The following is a 17,391-nucleotide window of genomic DNA, read 5'->3' on the forward strand; positions in this document are numbered from 1 at the left end:
ATCCTTCAGAGCAATGAAATGTGACTCAGTGATTTCTTTTTGCTCTGCACAAACGTCTAGCCTCTACGTACGATAAGGCTAAGGCCTACAGGGGAGAGTATGGCACGCTTCCTCTATCGGGAACAAAGCCATGCTAGACCTTCACAGGTTGCATTCCATTAGAAGAAAAGGGGGGGAAAAAAAGGTTGGAGAGCACGCTCACTCAAAAGAACTGCAAACTAATGACTGATACAAGTACAGTTTACACAATTTGAAGAGAGGCTTTGGGTCATTAAAAGGACAACCACCCCCTTAGACAAAACAGGCCAGGAATATATATTTCAGTTGCTAGGGTTATGTAGCCAAAACAGCCAGGCAACAATAAGGTCTATTGCAGGTAATGACAGTGTTTTGCAACAACACCGTTACCACCCATAAATTGTAGCATGACTGGTATGCTTGAAAGAACGCAGTTGAAGATTTGCATGAGTTTGAAGAGGCTGGAAGGTGAGATGTGTGACTAGGAGTCTGAGCCCCTTTGGAGAAGTAGCCTCTGTTACTAATAAGGGCATACGAAAGCCCACTCTGATATTAACATAATTAGCATAATCTCACATCTTATCAGCACTTAATCAGCCAGATCAGATCATGTTTTTTTTTTGTTTTTTTTTATCATTGTTAGTTTAGTCAGAGCTCTTGAAAGGGTCTGGTGATTTTAGTGTGAGAGAGAAGTGCTACTTAATGATACGGCTAAACTGGCACACAGACCAACATCTCATCTGAAATTAGCACTAAATAGGCAGTCTAGGGAGCTGGGCTAAATTTAGCCTGCTCTGATTGAACTCGAGGCCTTAAAAGAATCCTCTCACATAGTCTTACCATACACAGATACTGTACTCACATACCACAAAACTGTGTGACACAGATATTAAAATTCTACCCGGAGACACACAGAACAGTCTTTGGTGGGAAATTAAACTCAACCAAACTTGTTGAAATAGTTCTACGTGATTGAAATTGGGTGACCAAAACCTACCTGGTGATAAGAACAGCGTTGTCATGGTGAGCTATGCCATTTTCTGGAATGCTGTTCCCATCTCCCTGGTGAGACAGGATGGACTTCTGCCACTTACAGAAGCTGTCAAGAGACTTATCAGCATGGTGGTTGATCTCTAGGTTTGGCTGGAATAGAGCATACACTCAATGGTCACGCTCAGATTCAGTTAAAGCTAAAAAAAGTCCATTACATGTGTAAATCCAACCGTGCACACAACCAACAAAAGAACCAAAGAGCAGATAGTCTATCATGAAAGTCTTGGCCCTTATGACTTTCACAGAGAGAGTCAATGCTGATAGTTTAGCACCAATCATGGAAGACTGACCATTTTCTGTTCACATCTTCTCTACATAAAAGATGTTGAGAACGAATCTCTACCAGTTCTTGAATCTGTATGAATCCTGTACATATACAATACAGGATTGTTTAAAATAGAATGTATACAAAATATATTTGCATCATATTCAACATACCTGGTCTTCAGTCAGGATGATCAGCCGGGTTACAATAATGTTCACAACGTTTCCAAGACTGGCATCACGGTAAAGTTTGGCAACCTGACCTCCAAAAAAGAAGAAAAGACACAAAGTCAGACAAAATGCATCCATGGGCCACCGACTAGTCTCACTGAAAAGGTTCTTGGTTTCGAGTTTTTACCTATGATTATTTGTAATCACATTTTGTTAAAAGCACACAGCATCCTTAGTCTTTAATTAAGCTTGAGATTGCTGCATGAATTACAGAACTGACACGCGCACAGCACACAACAAATGGAGACAGTAAGTCTGTGGTACAGGGTCAAACTTACAATATTCATTACAGAGAGGATGTAGTGTTCGATGTCCTTGCGGCCGTGATAGCCCACCATCATCTTGTCGGCCACCACCAGCGTCTCCACGAACCGCTCCGTGCTGACCGAGCGCTTGGGACGCCGGCCGCCACCGCTGGGCTCTGGCGAAGGGGGGGTGCTGTTAGCGGCTGTGTGGGTGGTGGCGGGGAAGGGGGTCATGCTCCATGTGAGGTCTGACAAGAGTCCGGGGGATTTAGAGGGAGAGAGAGAGAGAGAGAGAGAGAGAGAAGGAAGAGAGAGAGGGGAAGACAGGCTTTCACTAAGGCTGCCAGAAATACATAAGGATGTAATTATTTTCATGTTATAATTACAAGCCTACTGTACGCTACACGTGTTATCACCTGAGAAAAATGAAGGGGAGGCAACAGTCTACAGTGATCTCATTTTGAAAAGGCATAATCATTGTGACGAATGGGTCTGATACTTGAGTTTGATACTCGTGAAATCGGACCGGTCTGATCTGAGCGCAGAGGAAGTGAGGTGTGAGGTGCTCAGGCATTAGCTGCCTATTAGACCCGGAAGCGCGGCAGATTTATGACCCACCAGTGGCCCGGAGAAAAAAAAGAAGCTATTAGATAACGCAGGCCGGGGCACGCCGGCTTCCTCCCCATGACATGTTCTTCGCCGTGACCTACAGCGCCGCGGCCCAAATACCAGCGCCACTGTCTCTTCTCCCGCTCCCGTCGTGAATTAAGCCCGTTAAAAATGACACTGATGGTCCGCTTTTGAGATTCACTGAAGTCCATCACCGCAGACAAGGACGCCGTAAAGTGGGAGAACGCTTGGATGATTTCAAGGGGTCTTGTAACACTGACAGGGCCCCCCCCCCACTGTGACCAGAGGCAGGGGTGTTGGTCTCCTATAACGTCATCCTAAACTGCCATGTTTGCACTCAGTGCCTCCCCTCTCAGTACCTCCCCTGTGATGTGACCATCATCTTAAACTGAGATGTTCTGATGTACTGTCTATGTACTGTAGTATCCTAGACTTTCATTACATGTCGCATCAGAAATTGTTGTACGCATCGCCGTCAGAGGTGGAATGTTAGAGGTTCACCCACCTGAAACGCCACAGCTGAACTCCTCGCTGGGTTCTTGTGGCGACGGAATGGAAGACTTTTTATAAATAATGTGTGGTTGTCCTTCTTCGAGATTCAATTCACTGGAATTGTTGGAGGATATACTCTTTAATGGCTCAATTAAATACTGCGCGTCTTCTGTTGTAATAACACCATGCTTGTAGAGAAGAACAAGAACATGAGAAACGACAGGTTAAACATAATCAGGCCGTCACAGACAACAAAGACATCATGTAACAAAATATTCACATACAGTTGTTCTCATTCACTCCTCTACTGACTCCTGTCATCCCTTATGTTCAAATACCATCCATCCATCCTTGCATCCTTTCATGCCCTATGTTCAAATACCATCCATCCATCCTTGCATCCTTTCATGCCCTATGTTCAACTACCATCCATCCATTACGCCATCTACTGTATCTATCTATCTATCTATCTATATATCCATCAATACATCTATCTATCTGTCTATCTATCTGGAGGGGAAAGGGAGTAAACAGTTACTCTCACAGTCACTGTCTACTTCACATCTTAAGGCCTGATAACTGACGGGGCTAAGGTATCAGGTGAACAAACACATTTCCTCTCATGCAGAACATGCATGATCATGTACTGTATACATACTATACAAGCAGCCATCCCGAGAGCTTTAGGGGAGCTGCTATACACACACTCTGCAGTCACACATCAGAAACACCAAACAGACTAAATCAGAGTGGTACATCACATTCACACCAGCAATTATACAAGAACAACACCATCATTACTGGGAAGCAAACCAAAATACACAGTGTGGTACCCTTAATCACCACCAGTGCAACATAAATTGTAAAAAGTACTTCAGAGTCTGTTTATAAAAAAAAACATTGGCATCTTCTCAGAGTCTGTAAAACCACAATGAAACCAATTAAAATCTTTGACAAAGGAAAAATAAACTGCTACACATGGAAAACAAAAGCACATTTGACATTAACCTTGTGGTGCACAAATCAAAGTACTCAAGTATGCTTTTTGGCAAGTTGAGAGATTATGGCGCTGATATGTTTCAGGGGAATGTTTTTCCATTTTTGGCTTCATTAAAATGAATGAAGTAAAGCAGACTTTATCTCAATTTATGATTCTTGTGTGTGGGGTGCCAATATGTTTGGCTACAACAACAATAATGCATTTTTCATACTATTTAGACTGGTCCTTGCCTGGCTTTAGGGATTAGGTCTTCCTGGAGGGGTGAGTGTTTGTGTGTGAGCCTTGTTTAGCTTTTATGACTTCAACACATTTCAGATCATATAGTATAAGCTTAGTATGACAGATCGCCTTCTGCTGGATCATGCTTACCACCAAATGCAAATAAATAGTGAGTCCCAATGAGTCATCGTCCATAAATCCTACATTTTTATGAAAGCTCTGTAGTTAGCAGACTTGTGGAATGCATGCCTCTCTGCCATGGAGTGGCTAATGCTACAACAGGCACTCAAACTTGTCTGCACAAGGGGTCCTCAAGTCAAACCTGTGGCAGTAACGGCCTGCTAAGATAGATTGTATTGATCCTCGTGGCTTTGATGGCCTTGTATAGCTATCAGGTGTAATTTTCAACTTTGTGACGGGCATCTCCAGTGCACGCTTCTTTGATGCTGTCGCAGGTTGTGAGGCCAGGCAAGTTTCTGGGGTTCATTATAAGGAGCTTATGAAATGGAGTGTGTGTGTGGTGTGTGTGTGTGTGTGTGGGGGGGGGGGGGGGGTGGTGGGGGGGTAGTGGTCATGGTTGTGTGTGTGTGTGTGTGTTGGTGGGGGGGGGGGGGTTGTAGCTGGCTAATGCCAGCACTAGCAGCTGCAGCCCTAAGGAGCATCAAAGGAAGGTGAGCCAGCGTTAATGAACCGACACGGGGGGCGATGCTGACCTCCAGTCAAAGGTTGGGCCGACAGGAATGTTGCTTTCAGGCTTTTAGTGTGGCTGCGAGCGCCTGTGTCTGTGGAAACATAATGGCCTCGAGCCGGGCCTCTGGACCAGGCGAAGTGACTCTAAATTCCCAAAGATTTATGTGTGTGTGTGTGTGTGCGTGTGTGTGTGTGTCCGTGCACGGATGTGTGTGTGTGTGTGCGGCGTGTCCATGTGTTGTAGAAACAAGGAGTGGAATCCAACATGTCTTCTTTCAAAAGGCAGCTAACGTTACTCTCGTGGTGGAAGGCTCCCTAATGGCCAGTTATTCTTGGGGAGAGACGTCTAAAGACAACATCAAATGACTCAGATACTGGGGCTTGCTCTCTGCGTTCGTAGTTAGTGTGTGCGTATGTGTGTGTGTGTGTGTGTGTGTGTGTGTGTGTGTGTGTGTGTGTGTGTGTGTGTGTGTGTGTGTGTGTGTGTGTGTGTATGCTTGCGTGCTCGCGTGCTTGCGCACACGCTTGTGTGTGATGGAATGCCAACTCAGCAAACCCTCATGTCCCCCCTCTTCAGATGAAATGTGTGAAGAGGCTGCAGATGGAGTGAGATGAGGGACCAGCAGGACTAGATGTACACTGCAACTGCTACACCAGTAAGGCCCTCTTAGCAAGACCACTCAGGCTGTGCTCAGGTAGGCTACACCACTCCAGGTCTGTTCTCAACTGTACTCAAATACAATGCTTAAGTGGGGGCTTTTCCACAAGACTGCACCGACTACACAGCAGTGAGGGCTTTTCAGAAGTTCAAAGTAGATGCTTAACCGTCGCTTCTGCTCCATGGCAGGGCATTTCTTCAGTCAGATTTCAAATCCAACACAGGTTTTCGCAAGAGCTGCTTTGGATTCAGGAGCTGTCTGTCTGTGCTACTCTGCTTCTACAGGCTGGATGACAAGTTGTGAATGGTGATTTAAATCCCTCATCTTTTTTTGAGAAGCAGCATTTATTGTGCCACTGCATAGTTGAGAACCACAACAAAAAAAAGTTAACATAACACCATAACACCATCATTGTGAACAAAAGCCCAACCAAGGAAGTCGGGCATGATTGTTATTACAATGTAGTAGACCATAATGAAAAGCAACCTTGTAACAACACTGCTACCTTTGGTCTTTCTCATTGCTGCTCACATTTCAAATGAGTTCAAATGAAACCATCAAGTTTTCCAATATAACACTAGTACTCACCAAGCCCTTGCAGTTGCTCAAAGCCACCCTGGTGGTGCTGTACTGGTCCAGTAGGTATCCAACATAGTGACAGTTATCAACCATGGCATGACGCCACTCCTGTCCACCCTTGCCCCAGTACTCCACAGTGAAGTGTCTTGACACCAGGTTGGGGTTTAGAGTCAGGTTAAGGTGAAAGTGCTTCCCATACGCCGACAGGCGGTAATAGACGTGGGGTTCCACGACGGGTTCTGCCTGTTCCGTGCCACGGCGCCGACGGCCTGGCCGGTGCTGCTTCACAGTGTAGCTGAGGAACTCGCCAGTCTTGCTGACCCGGAACGGGACTATCACCTGGTAGTCTTCCAGACGAGTCAGGAACTCCTCTAGGTGGAGGAGACGGAAGAGGGAGAAAGATGTGGGTGAGGGACATAAACTGCGTAAGATGGAAACTTGATACCATAACATGGACCAACACAGAACAGACAATGGCCGCGTTTCCCAAATACGTTAAGAAGCTCTTAAGTGCTAAGAACTTCTTAGGAGCGTTCTTAGAGCACTCCTAAGAAGTTCTTAGCACTTAAGAGCTTCTTAACGAATCTGGGAAACCCAGCCAATAGCAGTAGACTGTGAGAGGAATGTATAGGCATGGACTTCTACAATAACTATTGCAATTTAGTTTACTTCCATTGCATCATTTACCAAAACAACATCAGTGAAGATTCAATAATGGATATCATATTTGAACGCTAAATATGTTCCCCTGACATAAAGAGGGGGAAAACACTAGTGGTCATACAGTATTATGTCACCACATGCGCCTTCAATGTCACAAAGAAACAGAAGCTCTGGTGTCCTACCTTGAGAATTATGCGAGAGTCTATTGTAGTTCTGAGATTCTGAAGCGGCCATTGCAAGGCTCAATATCCAAGTCAGCGTCTTCCACAAAATTTCCATAATTTAGAGAAAATCTGGCATGGGGCTGGGGGGAGGGGGGTTGGCGTGGGGTGGGGTGGGAGGCTACAGGTGGGCTACAAGGATCTGCTCAGTCCAGTGCTGCACCATAATACAGCCATGCCGGCCGATCGCTGACGGGTCTGTTACTTCTGTGTGTGTCCTGTGTTGTCGCAGCCACGCTTGCTTTCACAGCTCTGCGGACTGGGGGCTGCTCCAGGTGGGGACTGTGTGAGCCCCAGCGTATGCGCCAGCCATGGGAGAAGACGATGACAACGACGACGATGACGACAACAACCCTTGTTCGCTTATTTCAAGTAATTCCAAAGCAGCAGATCTATACTGGGAGTTTGTCTTGACCTATCCATCTGCTGGGCTGAAAAAGACAAAGAAGGATAGCAAATGATAACCCCAATAATAAACCATACCAGAAAAAGAACACATAAAAACTGACATGACAAACATGAACTCCTTTCTTGGATGTCTGTTAGTCCAGTACTGTCTTGTTTTATGCATGTGGACATGTATTAATAAATAACAACAGTTACAACTGTAATCAAATGTGTGTAGTTGCCTAAAGTTCAACTGTAGACTGTTCTTCACATTGGTCATTTAGTTCACAGTTATTCAAAGACCAGCAAACCCACCTCAAGGTGCCCACTTCTTCTCTCATCAAAGGCGTAACAGGCTTTCAGTTCTCAGCTCCAGCATGTTGATGAGGCACAGCATTTGGAGGACAAGTTCATGTTGACCTTAAGAAATTAATTAAAATGGTCACAGATCTTTATGTAGCCTACCGCTTCCAGGGAAAAATAACTAGGCTATCTACAAAGCGGGAGCATAAAGATCTCCAGACTTGCGCGTATTTTGCCAACAACAATTTCAGACAACAGCACCTAACACACCAAATGAAAAGCCCTAGTCATCTATAAAAGGGAATCCCGTGAGGATCTGCAAAGCAGCATGGCAATAAATTCCTACACGGATCCATTTGAGCGAAACCGTCCAAAAACACAGGGAGGGCGTAAACGTGGATCGGGTTTGATGGAAGAACTTCTGTTCCTCGTAGACGCAGACAGCAGAACTAAATCTACTTGGCTTAAGTGTGGTTGACCCAGACTGCTGGCAGGTATTGCCTTCCAATGCACCAGTCACACAATATACAGCCTAGTCCACTTCGTTTTGTAGACTGTAGGCTACAAATGTTGCAATTTACAATCCATCGACAAAATACTCGATTGTAGGCTACAGTAGTTGTCTGGGTAAAACTTCAAGGCACCGAACACTGACGTGTATCCAGACTTTATTTGTCTTTCCTTTTTTCTTTTTTTCGAGAATGACGGGTACAATTTGTGACGGCCGGCAATGGACTTGCAAACTTTCATTGGATTAACAGCAGTCTTGGTGTCGGTAGCTTTAATGCATGATTGAGTATTTGTGTTGCTGATCTAGGCATCTTGATCCTATCTCTTTTGATGCAGTCAGACACTATGTCTGGAGCAGTTCCAGAGGTCTTGTCTGGTTTTCTGGCTTCACCAAAAGTCACAAACTCTCGCCTTCGTGACATTCTTACGTTTACATTTTTAAGTTAGCCAGAGAGCCCTGTTTGAAAGACTGTCATTTGCACATATTCATCCCATGTCTATCAACAAGATGATGACTGTCGTAAACGTGCCCGTTACAAGAGACACAGAGTAACAAACTTTATAGGCTATCAGCCTTAGCAAAGATAGGGTAAATTACTCCAATTCTTAGGTTTAGCATCGGAAGTTTTCATTATGTCTACCGAAGCCCATACATAGACTGCATCTGCATCAATCTTTTCCTACTGTTTGTGGGCAGATAACCTAAAGAAATGGCCCATGGCAGCGGCGTGCAGATAGACTGTACAAACAGATAGTTACCGTCATCTTCATTGTCCCAGACACTCAAAGAAGAAGACAGACAATGGACTTCTTCCGCACTGAAGTTCCCGGCTCAGTTCATCATTCGTCTACCCCACTGCTCTCCGCTTAAGCCATCATCTGACTTTGATGCCTACAAATACGGTGACTGTCCTTCAAAGCGGTGGTGAGGTGCTCAGTATCAACTGATCTGGCAAAACGATTATCCGTTAATTAACATTGCTCAAAATTAACGAAGAAAACATTTTATTCGCATGCACATCGCTCTAAATGTACGGCAATATCCAGGTGTCTGTTTGTTTATTTGCTGTCGCAAATTCTTTGGCCTTTCTACTTGTGCAAAAACTAGCACAGATACACAGTGGAGCGTTGCATGCAGGACAGCTAGTTGAGCTGAAGTAGCCCTCTTTAATAGGTCGGCCGGCCCCAAGCCAAGACCGAGCCGCTTCAAATTGGCAGCATCACACTGGGAGGTTCGGCCTGACGTCAGTATACAGATGTGCTGAACAGAGTGCGCATGTCAGGTCACGTGACATCGGGGGACTACTTTGGGGTACAATTTGGGCGCAGTGTCTGGGACAGTGAAGAAATGGTCATCCAAGGATTCTGCACCTATTAAGTAGCATATGGACTTTCATGCTGTCGAAAACATAATTTCACACTAGACCTAATGCAAACCCATGTCTAACCTGGACTTTTTTTCCAGACTACTATTTGAGGGACTATTGAGTTTGAATGGGAAGTGTGTGTGTGTGTGTGTGTGTGTGTGTGTGTGTGTGAGAGAGAGAGAGAGAGAGAGAGAGAGAGAGAGAGAGAGAGAGAGAGAGAGATTGTGTGTGTGTGTGTATAATAATTAGTTTAAAATTACAGAAGGGTTGTTGAGGATTATATATATATATATATATATATATATATAAACCTGTTTCATCAACAAACCTTCTGTCGTTTTAAACTGTCTAATTGTTAACTAGCAGGCCCATTAACTGTTGCAAAAAAATAATTCATGCCCTCATTTTTTCCCAATGCAGTTTAAGCTTAAATGAGGGTTCTAACATCACAACACTAGCCTTAGTCTTAGATTCATACTGTTTGGGGTGATGTTTGCACCCCTGCAATATGAAGCACAGGCTTTCCTACCGTGAGACAAAGGCGACACCTTGTGTTAGATATGAGGAGTACAACGGAGTACAACATACTGTGGAATCTACAGTTCCCAGGCTCACTTTTGCTTCAACGGGCTGCAGGTTAAGTCTGCAGGTTATGGAAAATAAAGCCCTGCAAAAATCAAGTTCAAGAGTTTTATTGTTTTTGCGTGTATGGTTTTAATTGTCCATAAAATCGGTTTGTGTCTATTTCTGAGAACAGACAACGAGATATCGTTTTTAAATGGAGGATGCTACTGAATGGAAGAAAACATTTCTTTTTACCCAAAGGCCTACCCTGTCCATTTCACAAAGCTTACTGGAATACCAATTTCACACACATGTATAACTTAAATTGTGACCCACATTCCAACTCTAACAGGAGAGTTAAATGTATCTGTTATGAGATGGGTTTAATACTTTTGTTTTACATTTGTTTTCCAGGTAATCAATGGGCTTTTATCCAAACGATGTAACATTAGAAAACAAAGCCAGTTCCAAATGTAGAACATTTAATAAGTGCTGGATAGCCAGACATATAGAGGCATTAGGGCACCAACACATCTTCCAAATCAGTATTAGCCCTGTAATGGATGACTAGGAATAAAGAAAAAAGAGATTTTCTCCAATTTGGCTAAGTAATATGATGATATATCTGACATGTAGAAGAGCTCACCATGGTGACAGTTACCGTTTACATTAGCGATGCTTCACATGGGGGAAAAAAAAAAAAAAAAAAAAAAAATCATCTGCTGTCCATCCAAGTCTCTCAATGCCAGTGTGCATCTAAACCAATATCTTACTTTAGAGTGGAGACAAGGAGCAGTGGTTCAAAGTTCCTGGTTTTTCTTCACCAAAACCAAGACCGACAGACGGACTACAGTGTTGTGTATAGCTCACTCATATGCAATTGTGTGTGTGTGTGTGTGTGTGTGTGTGTGTCTGTATTGGTGTCCTATGGGGACAGGGATGAAAGGTCCTTATTGGGACATCTGGGCCTCCATGGCCTGTGCCGTCCACTCGGGGGCCGCTTGGCTGATCTTCTCTAGCAGGTTGTTGACCTGGAAGCACAATGACTGGATCTGCTTGTCCCAAGTGGGCAGTGGCTCCCGGGCTGAAGGAGAGAAGAGGAACAGAGTCAGGCACTCTTCAGACTCTTCAAGGTCAGAGGAAGCTCTTACAACTAGCAACAGCTTTACGAAGAAAGAAACTCTTAAAAACATCAATGATAGTAGTCCTCTCATAGCACTACTACAGACAATTGCACTCATTGATGCACTTATTACACTCACTGACTCACTTATTGTGGTTTTTAATTTGTTGTTAGAAGTGCTCTTAAAAGCTTAAATGTTTGACCATGTTGTAAGTCGCTTTGGCTAAAAAGCGTCAGTCAAATGTAATGTAATGTTTTGAAACACTTAGATGCTTTCCTAGATAAAGAGGAAGATTGCAACAACTAAATCAAGCAGTACTCACTTTCAAAATGAACAATGCCATCTATTTGGTCTATAAATCCATTCATTCGACCTTCCGTAATCATCTGTGAGGCAATCTTTTCAGCCTGTACGAAGGGACAAAAAAATAGTTATAATAAATACATTTACAGCAATACATTTACATACATTTCATCAGGCAGTGATTTCGAACAAAACATATTGACTCCGTGTGAAATGGCATTTAGAGGACACAAAGCTTACTTTAGCTGGGGGAATCTCTAGAAGAGCTCCTAGTTCCTCAAAGGTGATGTTGTTGTAGAGTTTGCTGGCTGACAGCAGGTTGTGCTCGATCACCGCACGGTCCAGGATGCTGGAACCTGAAGGGGCAGCATTTGGCAACAGGTCTTCAGCTGTATGGGTCATGTATGGTCAACCATACAGTATGGTGAACACAAATGCATTTTCCATACATTCCCATTTACTTTGCATTGTCAAAAAACTTCAGAATTTCACCCAGACAGTGAGTATAGGTATAATTAAATGGGGTTTATCAATACATTTTCTGATTGAAGTAGTTATTCAGATTCATTGGGTTATTACAGCGGGCAATCCAATTAAACGTTTCCGCTTCTTAGACATCTGAAACTATCAAGTTCCATTTGTGTGGCAAAGTATTTTGTTTCTCAATGGAAGCCACGGAACATTACCAAAATAATAATAATATTTTTAAAAGTTTCTTTGAAGTTGTATGAGTGGAGGGAAGTTTCTTTTCTCAATTTGGCAAGTAGCCGTATGATAAGCAAGATAATGTTTTGTCCGCTGGAAGTATCGGAAAATAAGTCCCTTCAGAATGAAGCAAGACCCCTCCGTCCAGTTTACCCTTTCAGAACTTATTTTCCGATAATGATGAGGCAGACAAAACATCATCCCATTCTTGTTTGTGTTAGGCAGAAAATAAGTTATCAGATAAACTTCTCCACAACATACAACAACAGATCACATTAGGACAGCAGGACTGTATAAAACTGCTAGCGATGGGCACACACCGTCTGCAGTGGTGGCCTTCTGGTGGGGCATCAACATGGCGGCAAACTCCTGCAGCTGGTTGCCCCTGATGATGCGGTCCAGGTACATCTTCTCGAGGATGCCGTAGGCCGCCAACTGCTGGCAACGCTCGTCTTTGAAGAGGGTCGCCAACATACGGGAGCGCTGCTGACCTGTACCACACAGACACACAGACACACAGACACACAGACACCTCGGGGTCAGCCTTCATCAGCCTTCATCAGCCCATGCCCCCAAAATTGACCAATCATCACATTAAACCATGCATCAAACAGTGACCTTGGACCAACCAACCAACCAACCAACCAACCAACCAACCAACCAACCAACCAACCAACCAATTCTCAATAAGCCTACAGCAGAGTAAAACATGCAGTCTCTTAACTAATCTATAGAATAAACAAAGGTCATACAGCCATCCAGAGTTTGCCAGAGACCTACCTGCAGAGGCTAGTATGGTGCAGTGGAGAGCGTGTTTCAGAGCCTCGAGCCGCTCACTCTCGTGAACGATGGATTTATACGAGAGTTCGTTGTAGCGCTGTGCTGCCTCGATGAACTTCCTCCTGTAGTCAAGGACTCTGGCATAGCACACCTGCAATGACAGAAGTGCTGGTGTTGACAGCAGTTGGATGCTCTTGTCAAGACTACTCAGGCTACATCCGTGGAGGCAGAGAGAGAGTGTTTTCTATCTGTGGACAATTTGTCACAAAAATCTGAACCTGACTGAGAGCAGACTCTATTGATGAATTCTGGTTCTTGAAAGCATACTGCCAGAAGAAAGAAAAAATAAATGTGAAACGTGAGTTGCAAACTAAAAGAAGTGATATCTTGACAATTTAATTTGTTCACCTGATGGTAAGGCCAAAGTGTTCTTGTTTTAATTGCAGCTGCATTTCAACATTGGTTCTTTTTATGACTGACATAAAATAGACATATTTCGTTTGCACAGTTGGACATTTTTGTATAATTATGCTCCATTTTATTTTATGGAGCAGCAATAGCATATTTAGTTCAAGTTAGGTTAAATAGTTATAGGCTTTAGGCTTAGAACACATCAAATTACAAAATGTAGTTGAGTTTATATAATGAAATTTTTTAAAATATCATTTTTATGGAGCTGTTCCTCTCAGAAGACAAAAAACAGAAAATCAACTTGGCATTCCATAATTCTGGCAGTCACTGTCAACAGAATTGACGTTAACATCACTTAGAGCACCTTTATAAAATATAAAAAAGGTCAAACTGGGAAACCATATATACATATTTCTTTTTGTTGCATTTAGTGTTGCTTGAAATTACCAGGGCATAGCTGAAGTTTTGCATTTAAAAAAAAAAAAAGTTGACTTCCCAGGATTGCCAGGAAAAGTGGCCTCTTGTGTGATCTCTAATGTGCAATCCCTCTTAGAGTCTAGTGTATACCAGTTGTGTCAGTTTTGAAACAGTCAGCTATATTCTGTAGAAAAACAGTCTAGTAGCCATTGCAATAAAGGAGTAATATACACTGTAGGAGGTGGGGTAACATTTTCCAACAGGTTACCATGTTTTCTGAGCTCCACTGATGAAGGCTTTTTTTAGTAGTCAGGTAGCCATGCGCTGAACTCGGAGTGATGTGTTGACTAAACTTGCTCAGATCAGCTGTATTGGAACTGAAATCTCAGAATTTCCCCCTATCAGGGTAAACCTAGCCAGAGAGCTGGGTTAGACAGAGAGCACGTCTCTTGAGTAGTAGTGGTACCTTGTAATGAACCTGCAGCTGCTCGTTGGTGGACTCATTCTGTAGCAGTGAGGCACGGTTGATGTAGGCCTCCGCCTGGACAGGGTCATCGTCCTCCAGGTAGAGGCGGGCGATCTTCAGATATGTGTCTAGCTTATAATCGACATTATACTGTCTGAGAAGAAGGAGAGAAAAACAATCCCAGTGAATTTACAAAGTCTTTACAACGTTTACAAACTATGACATCTACAGTTAAAGTGTAATTGCGGTGACAATTGACCCAAAAGGTGTTTTTCTGCTAGCTCTGTAGACCTTGATCAATGAAAAATACTGTATTCACAGCTTTTTATTATATGATGTATTTTCATTCAGAAAAAACACTATTTGGTCAATTTTCACTCGGAGTTACATTTTCATTGAAAGTACACATCAAAGTATTTCTCAACTAATACTACCCTCCTTTTTAACCTTAAGCAGGGTTCAGACCAAAGATTCCCGACGAGACGAGACGAGACGAGCCGCAACGTTCTAAAACCTTGCGACTGCGACTCAACATGTTTAATGCTCTGCGACGGCTTGCAACGGCTTGCAACTACGTGCAACTTAGCTGCAACTCCGTCTCGTCGTGTTGGGAATCTTGGGCTTTAGGTGCCAGCCACTAACTCCACATCAATAACACACTGTCCATTCTTACAGAACTCCATCTTGATGCTTAACTATAAATCTTCGCTTTCATAACTGGAACTGTGAAACTTGGATGACCTTCTTATATGGGTGAATGGCTGATAGAGAGTGAGAGTGAGAGTAAAAGTGTGTGTGTGTGTGTGTGTGTGCGTGCGAGTGTGTGTGTGTGTGTGTGTGTGTGTGTGTGCATGCGTGCTATATCCACTTACTTCTGTCCTGTTTCCAGAGGAATGCCCACCAGCACCTGAGCAGCGTTCCTCCAGTCCTCCTCCTTCTCATATATTGTGGCCAGATGCTGCCTTATTGAAGCCACCTGCAAACACAAGCACCTGCTTTCATCTGGGCAAAGCTTGAAAAGGTGGATAGCACCTAAGATACTGCCTGAAGCACTGTAATTTGGGTGCAACCCTTCAGCCCCTCATTGGCCTTTTTTCTTTCTTTCTTTTTGTCAATTAGTATACTGGGTTACTAGCTTTAAATGTGTATAGTTTAGAGGAATTTTCAATGTGGTCAAAGCTGATGTTGGTGCTTAACCCATCTACAGGGATGCTAAAGCTGTGCAGTCATTATTCGAGCAGAGGATACAATAATTTCCCGCATATAAGACGCATTGTGTATAAGCCGCAGGACAGTGTTTTATGCAAGTTAAAAGAAACAAAACCATATCAACACCATATTAACTGCCCCCTGTATTAACCTCATAGCTGAAGAATTTTTGCAAAATCAATGTATAAGCCATGGCTAATAGTCAGGAAATTACGGTATTTCTGTATTCCTGAGGGCCCCTGCTGGACAAAGCCGCTGTGTCCACAGTCACTCACCTGCTCCTCGAAAGAGATGACCCTAGGCTGGATCTTCTCCAGGGTGTAATGGCAGACGGCCTTGGACGTGCTGTCAGGGAGGTTGGGCAGGTGCGCGCAAAAGTCGCTCAGTAGCTGTCTGGAGATCACTAAGCTGACGTTCTCATTGACCACTGAGAAAAGAAGAGCATGTATGGGGTGACATTAGAAGGAGTGTAGGAACATGTATGAGGAACTTATGCTATGAGGTCATGTTTAAACTAACATAATGGAAACATGCACACAGTATAAATCCTGCTCTGACTGTTCTGTGTACCAATGTTTTAGTCAGGTTTCATGATGACAATGATGACACTAAATATTCGACCACTACGAAACTGTTTTATTGCATGCAAAACATATTTGCAGTACACAGTTGCCATATAAACAAGCTGTGGTGCATGAGAAAATACTTTAAGTGTAATATTGAAATCAAGGTTAGAACAGAAGCAAATGTTGTCAACAGTAAAAACACCGAACATGCAGAGTGTATAGTATGTAACTTCAATCGGAAAGGAGAACTTTACTTACTAGCTTCCACAAAGGCCTTGAGTGATTCTAATTGTTCTGCATCTGTGAACTGAATAGCCTTCTCCAGAATTTGTCGATATCTGAAACAAACAATACAAATGCTATGATCCCTAAAGATGGTACGTTTTTTGCTAAATCATATAAGATGAGACTGAACCTCGTTTCTCCTCGCTGTCCCAAAATGAACAGCTGAGTGATTAACATTAGCCTGCTAAGTATCTAGCTAGAGCTGGTTAACATTAATGTCAATCCTGCAACGTTAACGTAACCTTTAGCTGCATCAATCCAGCGAGAATATCATTAAGCAATTTATTCCAGTATCTATTGTGTTGCTGTCTACGGAAGGAAGTGAACAAATCTAACTATATAACCCTGCCAATGCTTGCAAGCAGTAAACAGAGCCGTGACGGTTTAGGATAGCTAGCCGGTAAAACAGCCAGCATAGCTGGAATAAAAACTAGCAAGCTAAGAGCTAGCTCATTGATAGGTACCAAGTTGTTCCCTTGACATTTGAAATGCCTTCCTGCAAAACTCTTTATTCAGCCACGTTTGTGATCAAGCGTAACGACATGTTATAAACTATACTAAATATACATTCAACTGTCCTAACACTGACTCAATTTTAAGATAGCAACCGGTAAAACAAGTCTGAGTAACGCTAATGTACTTTAGCTGCTAGCTAGCTAACTGGCATTTCTCATCAGCAAGTCAGCATGCAAGTTTGATACTAGTGCCATCCGGTCGGGCTTCCCATTATCATAATACAGTGGATTAAAACAAAATTGCCCCAAGAAACTCAATATTTCCTTAGTGTGGACAAAATACACTTACTTGCCGGCGAGATCCTTGTGAGATCCGCTTGAATTCATCAGCTGGGCAAGCTCCTGTCTCACTCCCGTCGCCATTTTCTCCAATATCAACAAACGAGCTCTTCAAGAAGGTAACTCATTCGCGGATGTGGAGATGACATTCTGGTCCTCCAAGCTGAGTGCGCGATACTGAAGCTTTTTTTTAGCTGAGAGTATTTTCAGTAGGCCTAAACAATTTGTTGAAACAC

At 43.2% G+C, this 17,391-nt stretch overlaps 2 protein-coding genes across 3 annotated transcripts in view; both read right to left on the minus strand.

Annotated features, from left to right (window-relative positions):
* adamts6 (ADAM metallopeptidase with thrombospondin type 1 motif, 6) overlaps window positions 1-7,022 on the minus strand; it is a 54,075-nt gene extending 47,053 nt beyond the window's left edge. The window contains exons 1-6 of the mRNA XM_062528048.1: window positions 6,926-7,022; window positions 6,090-6,451; window positions 2,947-3,121; window positions 1,845-2,059; window positions 1,510-1,593; window positions 1,016-1,161 (exon numbers count right to left, since the gene is read on the minus strand). Of these exons, the coding sequence (XP_062384032.1) occupies window positions 1,016-1,161; window positions 1,510-1,593; window positions 1,845-2,059; window positions 2,947-3,121; window positions 6,090-6,451; window positions 6,926-7,022 (1,079 nt within the window). The remainder of the gene's footprint in view (window positions 1-1,015; window positions 1,162-1,509; window positions 1,594-1,844; window positions 2,060-2,946; window positions 3,122-6,089; window positions 6,452-6,925) is intronic.
* Window positions 7,023-10,207: 3,185 nt separating this feature from the next.
* On the minus strand, window positions 10,208-17,293 carry cops4 (COP9 constitutive photomorphogenic homolog subunit 4 (Arabidopsis)). Of its 2 annotated transcripts, none has more exons than XM_062527917.1 (10): window positions 17,166-17,293; window positions 16,335-16,414; window positions 15,786-15,937; window positions 15,174-15,277; window positions 14,302-14,455; window positions 13,008-13,158; window positions 12,548-12,718; window positions 11,763-11,878; window positions 11,542-11,626; window positions 10,208-11,179 (listed from the first exon to the last, which is right to left on the minus strand). In XM_062527917.1, exons 1-10 carry the CDS (start codon window positions 17,237-17,239, stop codon window positions 11,046-11,048), a joined length of 1,221 nt encoding a protein of 406 aa, XP_062383901.1. In that variant the 5' UTR covers window positions 17,240-17,293; the 3' UTR covers window positions 10,208-11,045. The 2 variants fall into 2 exon arrangements, with proteins under 2 accessions (XP_062383901.1, XP_062383900.1); XM_062527916.1 differs by having other exon boundaries at window positions 11,763-11,911.
* Window positions 17,294-17,391: the final 98 nt, after the last annotated feature.

This window comes from Sardina pilchardus, chromosome 23, assembly GCF_963854185.1.
Source record: "Sardina pilchardus chromosome 23, fSarPil1.1, whole genome shotgun sequence".
Classification (NCBI taxonomy): domain Eukaryota; kingdom Metazoa; phylum Chordata; class Actinopteri; order Clupeiformes; family Clupeidae; genus Sardina; species Sardina pilchardus.